The following is a 12015-nucleotide window of genomic DNA, read 5'->3' as shown; positions in this document are numbered from 1 at the left end:
GCACTCTGATTACAGGTGTGCACCCTAATGCCATGTCTTGGTGGCCAGCTTGGTGCCCTGGGGACGGAGCTGGCACAGTATGAGGTACCAGGGATTGAAGCTGGGTCCTTACATTTGCCTAAGCGGGCACTTAGGCCACTGAGCTATCGCTGTAGCCCCTTGGCTAGAAGCTTCTAAGAAATATAGTAACATCTTACTCTTACTTCATGTTTCAGAGCAAGGTGTGTAACTCAAGAAACATTTTCTGTAAATTCAAAAGTGTGTTTAATATGCAGGGCCTTGGGGCTGGGAATATAGCTCAATGGCAGGGCACCTGCCTGGCCAGTGCGAGGTAGTGGCTTTTCTTGTGCTCTATGTGTGCACTGTCTCCCCTTGTGTTTGGGAAATACTGAAAATAGCTTTGTCTTGCTGTGTCTGCCTTCCTCCTTGCCATGTCCCATCCATCCCCTGTCCTCTAGAGCAGGCCCCAGCCCTCCTTCCCAGAGGAGAAGACTCACGTGGAACCGGAAGTGGGAGACATCAGAAGGGATAGCCACGTTATAGTGACCCACTGCTTTGTAGACATTCTTGCTGTGTTTCACCAGCACACCCTGTGGCCACATGCATTCTTCAGTCCACCTGGAGGCACAGTTCAAGACAGCCCCTTATCCCACGCTTATTCCAAGAAAAAAGGTACCACAAGGTTAGGCACTGAGCAATCACCAGGGCTCTACTTCCACTTCTATTGCTTAAAAGACACAGAGACTTCCCTTTTCTGGGACTCAGATGCCCCCTCTGTAAACTGAGAGAACCCAGAGAAATTCACTGCGCAGGGAGTCAGATGGTCAGATTTACTAGATGGTCTAGGACTGAGAGACTGTAACAAAAGTCCTTTTTCTTCTCTTGGTGCCACTGCTTTATCTGGTTGTCCTCTACCTTCTTATCAGTCCACCACACAGTTATTTGTGTGGTCTCTGTAAAATACCTGGCTGAGCATGACTATGTTCTCCTTAAAATGTGCTCAAGGATTTCCAGGGCCCCATGGATAATTTTTCAGGGTCTCTGGGATCCTGAGTGGCCTCCCATGACTCCCATCATGTTGCTCATAAACCCTCCCAGAATTGTTCCAGTCCCTTCAGGTACATCATTCTGCTTGCCTCTGCCCGCTCCCCTCTAATGGGACTAACCTTCCTGAAGCCTTGTCCTTCTGGAAAGCTCTTCATCATCTTCAAAACCCTGGATCCTTCAGAAAGTCTCTCTCAAACTCCCCTGAGTTGAGTATCACATTACTGTCCCCTGAATCTAGTACTACTGATCGCATTTCCAAATGTTTGTCATTTATTTATTTTCCTGTCTGTATCCTTCATGAGGCTGGGAGCCTTCTAGGAAGAAGAGATGGTGTCTAGTTCATCCTTGTTTTCTCAAAGAATGCCACAAAGCCCAGCACTGAGAGTCCCATGTGCATGGGATGAGACTGTGTGGCCAGTGAAAGCTTTCCTCCAATGTTGTGTGTCTTCCTAGGAACTCCAAGGTCCAGGACCCGAGACTGGGAACTCCAATCTCCCCCTGCTTTTTTTTTTTCTTGCAAATTTAGGACAGGGTGCACAGGATGTACAGGGTCTCACTATGTAGATCGTACTTGTAGTGATTCTCTGTTTTCAGTCTCCCAAGCACTGGGATTACAGGCACGTGCTACCATGCCCAGTCTAAATCATAGTCTCAGTGTGCCGGGGGAAGGGCCGGCATGGCACACCGGGGATCGGAACCCTTGGCCCCTTTGACTGCCTAAGCAAGCACTTTAATCTGCTGAGCTATCTGGCCAGCCCTCAATCTCCCTTCTAACATACAGTCCTGCCTCATTAATGCATTCATTTAAAAAGTAAGGTATTCCTGTAATCCCATCTCTTGGCAGGCTGTAAACAGGTGGATCACTACGAGTCCGATCTAGTAGTGAGACCCTGAACACCCTGTAGACCCTTCCCTAAAATAAAAAAAAAAAAAAAATTAAAAAAAAGTAGTTACTGTGTTACATGCAACATAAGGTTGAACCTCAAAAATAAGAAATATGCTAAATGGGCTGGTGAGATAGCTCAGTGGTCTAAAGTGCCTGCCTAGGTAAGCTTAGGCTGAGGGGACCACACAGTTTGATCCCCGGCATCACATGCCACACTAGCCCTGTCCTCAGGGTGGGCTGAAATAGCCAATAAATAAATAAATAAATAAATAAATAAATATGCTAAGTGAAAGAAGCTGGGCACAAGAGCATCTACTTATGATTTCATTTGTAAGAAATTCTACAGCAGGCAAACTAACCTATGATAAAATAAAGCAGAAAGGTCTTAGTGGCAGGAAGTCACCACAAGGGCAACAAAGAAATTTCCTGAGGAGCTAGAATTGTTCCATACCTTGATGGAGTAAGTTGTATGGGTGTATGTGACTATCAAAATTCAAAGAATTATAGGTTTTGCAGTTTGTACGTTTCATTCTATGTAAATTTGACCTTAAAAAGAATAGACTTTACATAGAAAAACAAGAAACAAATTGCAGTGTACCTATCATAAGCCAGGCACTCTGTCGGTAGGGAGCTCTCTGAGTGCTAGGTGGACAACAGACCTGGGCTCCAGGAGCTTTTACTCCTGGCAGAGTGGGCAGGAAACTGAGCAAACACAGTAGAAAGCATGAAGTACAAGGAGTATGGGCCCGGGGAAACTGAAGGGAGAGGAGGACACCGCACCTATTCTAGGTGGTCAGAGAAGGTTCCTGGAGGAAGCAAAGTGCTAAGGACAGTTAACCAGCAAAAGAAAGACAGAAAGAACACTCCAGGGGGGAAAGCCTGGATGCCAAAGCACATAAAGCACATGAGGACCGGAGGAGGTTTGGATAGTTACAGCAAAGTGCGAACTGGAACACGGCAGAGGCTGGCTGGCAGGATGCACGCAGTTCCTCAGCCCTGTGAAGGAGCCGGGTCCTATCCAGAGGTCTTGGGAGCCGCAGACAGGTAGATCCTCATATTCACCTATTCGTTCTTTTTTTTTTTTTTTTGCAGAACTGGGGATTGAACTCAGACCCGTGCACTTGCCAGGCAAGCACTTATTCTACTGAGCTATCTCCCCAACCCCTTACCTATTTTCTATCTCTCTGTTCCTCCCTCCTCTCAGAGCCTGAGGCTAAGCTAAGCCCACTTTTGGCCCATTTGTCAAGTCTCAACTTTTCTGGATCACCTGGACAAAGCACAAAGGGACCCTGATTGGCATTGAGGGCCAACATGAGAAGCCTTGAATGTGACCTCTCTTCACATTTCTGTTCCTTGGTGGACTTATCTCTATAAACATGTTCCAGGGGCTTCTTCTTTGCTAGGCTTTGTTCTGGGCCTAAGCCTCAGGTACAATTTAGAGGTGGTCCTTGAGGAGCTTCCAGTCCCAAGGGGGAATACAGTCAAGAAAATTAGCATAATCTGGATTGAAAAAATCCTTGATAAAAGGCTACAGAAATAGGCACACAAATAGGATGAGTGAGGCAAAAGAGGCCTAGTGGTAGGATAGCACTGCAGCCAGATTAGGGGCAGAAGTCACCCTGCTCAGGGCTCTGAAGTGCTGGGCTGCCCTCTGCTTAGCTTGGCTCATTCTTCACTGGAACCTAAGGATTAGCCCATGCTGGCTTCAAACTTGAGGTGATCCTCCTGCCTCAGCCTCCCAAGACCTGGGAGGTGTGGGCCACCACACCTGAGTTGTTCATGGTCTTCTATGGCTCTCTCCAGCCTATAGGTTAAAGTACAGTCTCTTGTGCCTGATACACTAGCACCCAGCCTGGTATAGAATGGTTAGAAGTAAATGTTTCCTCAAAGTGCATGTCACCTAACAGTCCAGTGGATGAGTGAGGAGGTGAGACAAGACGAGCAATGAATGATTGTATGCTTGAGCAATGCAGTCAATCAGTGAACTAATAAATGAAGGAGGAAGTGAATGAGTCTTTGAATTTACCACATGCTCATGTCCCATCTCCAGTACACTGTAAGCTTCAAGAGATGAATAGAAAAGGCTGGCAAGACTCAATTCATGTGGGGCTGGTGAGATGGCTCAGTGGTCTAAAGCACCTACTTGGAACAAGCTTGGCAAAGCACAGGGACCTCGGTTCAATCCCCCAGCACCACATGCCAGCCAGCCCCGCCCCCTGGTGGGCTGAGCTGGCCACACACGCGCACACACGCACACACACACACACACACACACACAAATAAAATTAAAAAAAAAAGACTCAATTCATGAGCTGGAAAGCCCTGTGTAGAAGCCCAGATCTTATTGGAGGGCTCTAGGAAGCTATAGATATGTTGAACCTCATATTTAACTTTTTTTTTTTTTTTTTTTTTAATGTATTTAGGACATAGTCTACAGGGTCTCACTACATAGATTAGACTCTAGTGATTCTCCTGTTTTCAGCCTCCCAAGTGCTGAGATTACAGTCATTGTGTCAGCACGCCCTGGGGTGGGGCCAGCGTTGGCACAGCATGTCAGGGATCGAACTCTGGCCGCTGTGCTCTGCCTAAGCAGGCACTTTAGTCTGTTGAGCTATCAGGCCGGCCCTTGTTCTTTCTTTCTATTCTTCTCTGCTTTTCTATGTTGGGCTCCACCACACCTTACTCTGGACACAGGCCTAAAATACAAGTCTAGCTCAATAGCTGTCTGCTGGCTGGCTGAAGAGTTAATGAGCAAGTGGCTCCAGATGATCACCAGGAGAGCTGGGGTTGAACAGAGCAGACAAGGGCAACTCACGGATGCTGGAGCACGTTGGAACACAGGGCTGGGTCCACCTTCTGCCAGCAGCCCAGATGGGCAGCAGCCTTGTGCAGCAGGTCGCAGTAGCTGGCAGGCAGTAGGTGCTGCATGAGGATCACTGAGGTGCTGATGGACACCAGCAGGAAGAGCTCGCAGGACCAACGCTTGTCATAGTAATGTGTGTTCTGGGGATAGCAAGAGGGGGGGTAAAGCTTGCATACTGCCTGTAATAGACTCATTCCTTCTCCCTTCCTTGACTCTATATCGCTCAGAAGGTAGGACAGTGCTGAGGAGACTCAGCATGGTCTGAAATGAAGAATCAAAAACCTAACAAAGTAAGCTGGGCACAGTGGCATATAATTGTAATATCAGCACTTGAGGCAGAAGCATCGCTGCCAGTTGAAGGCCAGCCTGGGCTACAAAAGTGAATCTGAGGAATAGCAAGACCTTGTCTCAAAAGACAAAAAGAGTAGCCACCAATCACCTCAAAGGCATTAGGAAGATTATAATACACATGAAAGTTCCTCAGGTGTTGCAGGTGTTCAATAGACAGTAAATCCCCTCAAACTCAAATCTTTTTTTTTTTTTCTTTTTGAGACAGGGTCCTGCTCAGGCTGGCCTTGAGCTCACCTTGTAGCCCAGACTGGTCTCAAACTCACAATGATCCTCCTACCTCAGTTTCCTGAGTGCTGGGATTATAGATGTGTGCCACCAAGCCTGGCTTCAACTTCAAATCTTTTTTGTTTTGGTACTGGGGATTGAACTCAGGACTTTGAGCTTGCCAGACAGTCAACCTCAAATCTTTTTTTTTGGTTTTTGGTGGTACTTGGGATTGAACTCAGGCCCTGTGCTTCCAGGAAAGCACGTACTCCACTGAGCTATCTCCCCAGCCCTCTCAAATCTCAAGGTACAGTGCATCCTGTAGAAATTTGTTGTCATTTTGGTACCACAATTGAACTCAGGGCCTTGCACTTACCAGGCAGTTACTGAGTCCCCAAGTTATCTCCCTAGACTACAAAAATTTATTTACTTTTCTTTCTTTCTTTCTATTTGGTTGTTACACGTCTCACTACACAGCTTAGACTAGTGATGATCCTCCTGCTTTCAGCCTCCCCAGCGCTGGAAGTATAGACATGCACCACCATGCCCAGACTCTGGCCAGCTCTATCTGCCTCGGGGTGGGGCTGGCACAGCATGTGGTGCTAGGGATCGAACTGTGGTCCCTGCGCTTGCCTAAGCAGGTGCTTTAGTCCACTGAGCTATCTTGCAGGCCCGTGCGGAATGTTTTAAGAGTACTTAGCTGAGGAGGTACCTTCCAGGAGATTATATATAGACTTTTGGAGTCATTTAGATCTGGATGAATCCTGGCTTCCTTACCAAAGGACAAGGCAGGACACTGTTATATGCCTGTATCAAAACAGCTTCCGCCATACTGTACAGTTACTGTTCTTTGTTATCAGTGGCTGAGTGACCTCAGGCAGGTCATTTCCTTTTCAGGGAGTCTTGTTCTCTGTACTCTAAAATACAGACAATAATCACTCTAGCTTTCTAGAGAACAGGTGGGAAATGTCATAAAATAGTAGTTACATATGTAAGCAGTAGGGCTCACAGGGGGTAGGCAGCAAGGTAAGGTCCCAGCCAGGCCCTGTCCCCCCCTGCATCGAGCAGTGTACCTTCACAAACCAGACAGGCACAAAGGCCACGTAATAGGCACTCAGCATGGAGCTGACAAGCACTTCCTTCATACGCCAGTTGAAATCCATCTTGAGGAACTCCACTTCACTGCGGATGAGGCTGGGCGATAGGCAGCAGGCATGGGTGGGCATAGCTTCTGGGCCATACAGCTGTCGCGTGTGCTGTTTCCACGTCTCCCGTAGTGTCAGCAGATAGTCCCGACTCCTTGCCAGACCGCTCACTGCTTCCCGGGGCCCCATGGAGGCCACGTGGCTGAAGAGATTTGTCTTGCGGAGATCACAGTTCAGCTGCAGGAATGGAATGTACATCCCAAACCTGCTGCGGAAGACAGTAGTGAGGACAGGCCTGCCCACGGGCTGGGACCCCAACCCACAGTCCAAGCGGGGGCTCTGCTCTTCTCTCTGAGCCTCAGCTTTCCTGGACGCTCCAAGGGGAGTTTACCCATCCTTCCATTCCTCTGCAGTGCCATCCAATGGATTCTGAACATATTTCTTAGCACCGAGTATGGCTGGGCATTAGGCATACAGTAAGAGGCAAGAGACAAGTCCCCCCACACCCAGTAGTGACAGCTAAATAATAATTATAACAGTCCCCATACACTGGCGCAGGCCATGTTCCATGCACCTCCTTTTTTCTTGTAACTACAGCATGAATTAAGATACTATCATTTTATCCCCCTTTCAAATGAGGAAGCTGTGGCTCTGAAATATGAAGTAAATTCCTAAATGGCTACACAATTAGCAAGAAAGAAATACAGCTAGAGTTCAGACCCAGCTTTGGTACCAAAGATCAAAACAGATATTTTAAAAATATATATAATTAATTAAAATTGTACAGGGGCCGGGGAGATGGCTCAGTAGGATAAGCGCTTGACTGGCAAACGCAAGGATCTGAGTTCAATCCCCGGTTCCGCCAAAAAAAAGTGTACAAGGTACAACAAAAAGAAGTATACACTGCATGACCTGGTGCATTAGAGAAGGTGATTTAGTTTGCACTCGACAGTTCACAGTTATTCATTTTGCACCTACATACACCAGTGGTGAAACAGACTCTTCAACAGCACAGCCCTTTCCCCTGAGCAGCACGCTTTGGTTAGAGCTGAGGTTAATTACTGTTGTTTTGCTTTGTGTTTCGTAATACTAGGAATTGAACCTCAGTTTCTGGGGATGCTATGCAAGTGCTCTACCATTTAGCTGCATCCCAGCCTTTGTTTTTGAGATAAGGACTCTCTAAGTTGCTCAGGCTGGCCCCAAACTTGTGTTCCTCCTGCCTCAGCCTCCCAAGTCACTGGGATTACAGGTAGGTGTCAACGTGTTCAGTACTCAAGGTATGCTTTTGAGTGTATTGTTGGTGCTCTATGAACAGAAAACTAATAGGCCCATAGACTGGAAGAATGCAGTGAGCCCTCTACCTCACGATCCTTCACCTGCACATTCAAGCAAGCTTGAAATTAAAATACCCATCTGAAAAAGAAATGTTTGGGTGTAGTGATGCACGCCTGTAACCCTGGAATGTGGAAAGCTGAAGCAGAAAGATCACGGGGAGCTACAGGCCAGCTATACAGTGAGTCCAAGGCCAACCTGAACTACACAGCAAGACCATGTCTCAAAAAAATAAAAACGCCACAGGGCCATGATGCGTACTGCTGATCTGTAATTAGGCCTAAAGTGTTGGCATATCTGCATGTGCACTGAACACGGACAGGATTTATTCACTGTCAATCTCTGAATCGGGAGGTACTATACAATACCTGGCTTGCTCCCCACTCCCCCCCTTTTTTTTTTTGGAGGAACCGGGGATTGAACTCAGGCCCTTGCGCTTGCCAGGGAAGCGCTTATTCTATTGAGCCATCTCCCCGGCCCCCCTTTTTTATTTTGACACAAGGTCTCACTATGTAACTGCCTTGAACTCACAGCAGTCCTCTTGCCTTAGCCTCCCAAGTGTTTGGATCACAGGCCTGTGCCACCATACTAAGCTCTTACAGCTTTTTTTTTCTGAACCGGGGATTGAACTCAGGCCCTTGCACTTGCCAGGGAAGCGCTTATTCCAGAGCCATCTCCCCAGCCTTGACTTATACCTTTTTAATGTTATCATAAAAACACTTTTAAAAATAAATTTTGTTTACTTACATACACTTAGGCCGGCCAGATAGCTCAGCAGATTAAAGTGCCTGCTTAGGCAGAGTGCAGGGACCGGGATTCAATCCCTGGCACCACAAGCTGTGCCAGCCCCACCCCTGGGGTTTGCTGAGATGGCGACTGAGACTTGGTGTGGTGGCGCTTGCCTGTAATCCCAGTGCTTGGAAGGCTAAAAACAGGAGAATCACTACGAGTCTGATCTGTGTAGTGAGACCCTGTAGATCCTGTACTACATACATAAAAAACAAAACAAAACAAACTATATTATGTATTCTATAAGCAGCCGGAGACAGTTCCTCTTCGTGAAAAAAAGAGGGCAAAAAAGAAATGGACTGCAGGTTGAACATACCTGCTCTAAGAGTATAGTAACTTTTTGCAAGCATTTATTTTATATTAGGTATTGTAATATACAAAGGATTACTTACTAAAGTACATAGGGAGGATGTGTATAGGTTATATGCAAATACTATATATCTTATAAGGGACTTGAGTATCCTCTAATTTTATTATCTGGGGTGTTTTGAACTGAGTCTCCCAGAGTACCAAGGGGGCACTATAATTATAAAAAGTAGATAAGTGCTTGGTGTTTTGGGTTGGGGAGATAGCTCAGTGGCTTCAGCACCTGCCTGGCAAGTGCAAGGTCGAGTTTGATCTCTGGTACCAAAAAAGAAAAAAAAAAAAAAACTAGTAAAAAAAGAAACTCATGGCAATCCTCCTATCTCAGCCTCCTGAATACTGGGGTTACAGGCATATGCCACCATACCTAGTTTTTCTTTTTTTTGTTCTCGTTTTTTATTTTATTTTATTAATTTTATTATTATTTTATTTTATTTTATTTTTGGTGGTACTGGTACTTTTTATTTTATTTTATTTTTTTAACTCAGGACCCTGCGCTTATCAGGGAAGCACTTATTCTACTGAGCTATCTTCCTGGCCCCTGTCCTTGTTTTTTAGAGACAAAGACAGGATTTCTCTTTATAGTTCATATTCCCTTTAAAGTCCTGATAGAAAAAAAAAATTCCTATGGTCCAGGCTGGCCTCAATTGGGGGCCAGGGAGATAGCTCAGTAGAATAAGTGCTTGCCTAGCAAGCGCAAGGGCCTGAGTTCAAACCCTGGTTCCACAAACAAACAAACAAACAAACAAACACCAAACCTCACGGTAATTTTCCTGCATCAGCCTCCCAAAGTGTTTGGATTATAAGCATGTGCCACCATGTTCAGGTACAGTTATTTTCTTTTCCACCTTGGGGCCTCTTAATTTCTCTAGGTTTAGGTCTCCAGAATTACACAGCCCCAAAGGGGCCCTGCACTATTCCCTAGAAGTTAGGATCAGTGACAGTGCCTTTTTGTTTTCGTTTTTGTTTTTTCAGTACAAGGGATTGCATCCTGTTTGGGCCGGGGAGATAGCTCAGTGGCCTAAGCACCTGCCTGGCAAGCACAAACTCCTGAGTTTGATCCCCAGTACAAATTTTGGATCCTGCTGCCTCACCCTTCCAGAGTCCTGAGATTACAGGCATATACCATACTTAGATCTGTACTACATTTCTTCTTCTATTTCTTCTTCTTCTTTTAGAGACTGTGTCTAGTAGTCCAGGCTGGCCTCAAGCTCATGGTAATTCTCCTGCTTCAGCCTCCTGAGTGCTGGGAATACAGGCAGGGGCCAGTATGCCTAGCCAGTACTACATTTCTTAACTAATTTTTTTCTCCCTGGGGTCCCAAAAAGGAATAGCTGTTCCTGAGCAAATAATTCAGCCTCTTTGGACTTTTTTTTCTGTCTATAACATAGGGACATTATCATTCTTCCTATGGTAATATTAAGTAAGATACTCAAAGAATTATGGACAAGAGTGTAATACTTTATTTGGGTGCACAGGCAAATGCCAGCTACTTAGTAGGTTGAGGCAGGACTGAGTTAAGGGTCATTCTAGACAAGATCCTGTCTCTTTAAATTAAAAAAAAAAAAACCCAAAACTCCAACAAGGTATGGTGGCCCATGTCCAAGATCACAAAACTCTAGAGGCTGACTAAAGAGGGTCTCTGTGAGTCTGAGGCCAGCCTGGGCTACATAGTGACTTTAAGGCCAACCGGAACTATAGTGAGAACCTGTCTCAACTCCCCTCACTACCACATAAATAAATAAATGAATAAAATTTTTTTTAAAACGTAAGGCAGGTATGGCGGTACATGCCTATAAGCTCAGCACTTGACTGAGGCAGGGGGATCACTGTGAGTTTGAGACTAGCCTAGCTTACAAAGTCAGCTCAAGGCCACCCTGAACTATACAGTGAAACCCTGTCTTAAAAGGACCAAAAAAAAAAAACAAAAAAAACAAAAAAAAGTATAATATTTAGGGCTAAAGAAAACTGAATTAAAATTCTACTCTGCCAATTACTAGACCTGTGATTTAGGACAAATTATTTAACTTCTATGAGCTTCAATTTCCTTAACTTGCCCTGTGTTATACAGTTACACAAATTACATTGATTCTTTTTTCTTAGCCAGGCCTAAAACTAGTGTTTTCATAAATGCTTTTTCAGTCCTTGCAATAGCGCTCCAGCATGATGCCTGGCTCTGAAGAAAAGATCAATATAATTTTGTTTAGAAAATAAAGAGGCCAATGATTCTGTGGGGACAGGAAAAGAAAACCAAACTGGAATTTTTAAAACACTCTTCATGATACCCTATGGGACCTGGGAGTGGGGAGGGTGTTATGTGAAAATATAAGGGACTCAGACTAGATCTTATAGGCACATACTTAAGAATATCTCTGGTTTTGCTTCTAAAGACTGCAGAAACATCCTATGAGCAACTACACTATGTGGCGTAAGTGGCTGCTCCGACAGGTTAGAAGTTAGAAGCACCTCTACATGCAAGATGGCAGATTCTGGGGGCAGGCCCCCATGGCTCAGTAGAATAAGTGCTTGCCTGGCAAGCACAAAGGCCTGAGCTCAATCCCTGGATCAGCAAAAAAAAAAAAAAAAAAAAAAAAGATGGCAGATTCCCTCTCAGGCCCTCCACTCACTCATGACAGTGTACACGTAGAAAGTAAATACACATCAGCAAATAGAAAAAAATGGGAGGGTGGTCATCAGTACACAAGTGACTGACAAAACTGAGAAAGCAGACGGAGATATGCTGACAGACAAGGAAGAAGCCATCATCTACTGCAGAGAGCTTTCAACAGAAATGTGAGAGTCATATTCATATGGGCAACTAAAAATTTTCTAGTAACCATGTTAAAAGACGAAATTAATTTTAATACTCTATTTTACTTAACCCAATCCATGGAAAAATATTACATAAAAGGAATATTTATTAATGAAATATTTTACTTTCTTTTTTGGTACTAAGTCTTTTTTTTTTAATTCTTATTTATTGGGGCTGGAGAGATGGCTCAGAGGTCTAAAGCACCTACTTGAAACAAGCTTGG

The 12015-nt window shown here is 45.1% G+C and overlaps 1 protein-coding gene across 5 annotated transcripts in view; it reads right to left on the bottom strand.

The window, feature by feature from the left end:
* Tmem39b (transmembrane protein 39B) overlaps window positions 1-12015 on the bottom strand; it is a 25082-nt gene that overhangs the window by 2113 nt on the left and 10954 nt on the right. For all 5 annotated transcript variants that reach the window (XM_004642938.2, XM_023703089.1, XM_023703091.1 and 2 more), the window contains 3 exons: window positions 6425-6761; window positions 4749-4936; window positions 498-618 (listed from right to left, as the gene is read on the bottom strand). In XM_004642938.2, coding sequence (XP_004642995.1) covers window positions 498-618; window positions 4749-4936; window positions 6425-6761 — 646 coding nt within the window. The remainder of the gene's footprint in view (window positions 1-497; window positions 619-4748; window positions 4937-6424; window positions 6762-12015) is intronic.

The sequence above is a fragment of the Octodon degus genome, unplaced genomic scaffold, assembly GCF_000260255.1.
Source record: "Octodon degus isolate 3935 unplaced genomic scaffold, OctDeg1.0 scaffold00163, whole genome shotgun sequence".
Classification (NCBI taxonomy): Eukaryota; Metazoa; Chordata; class Mammalia; order Rodentia; family Octodontidae; genus Octodon; species Octodon degus.
This window is presented reverse-complemented; position numbering and strand designations above follow the sequence as displayed.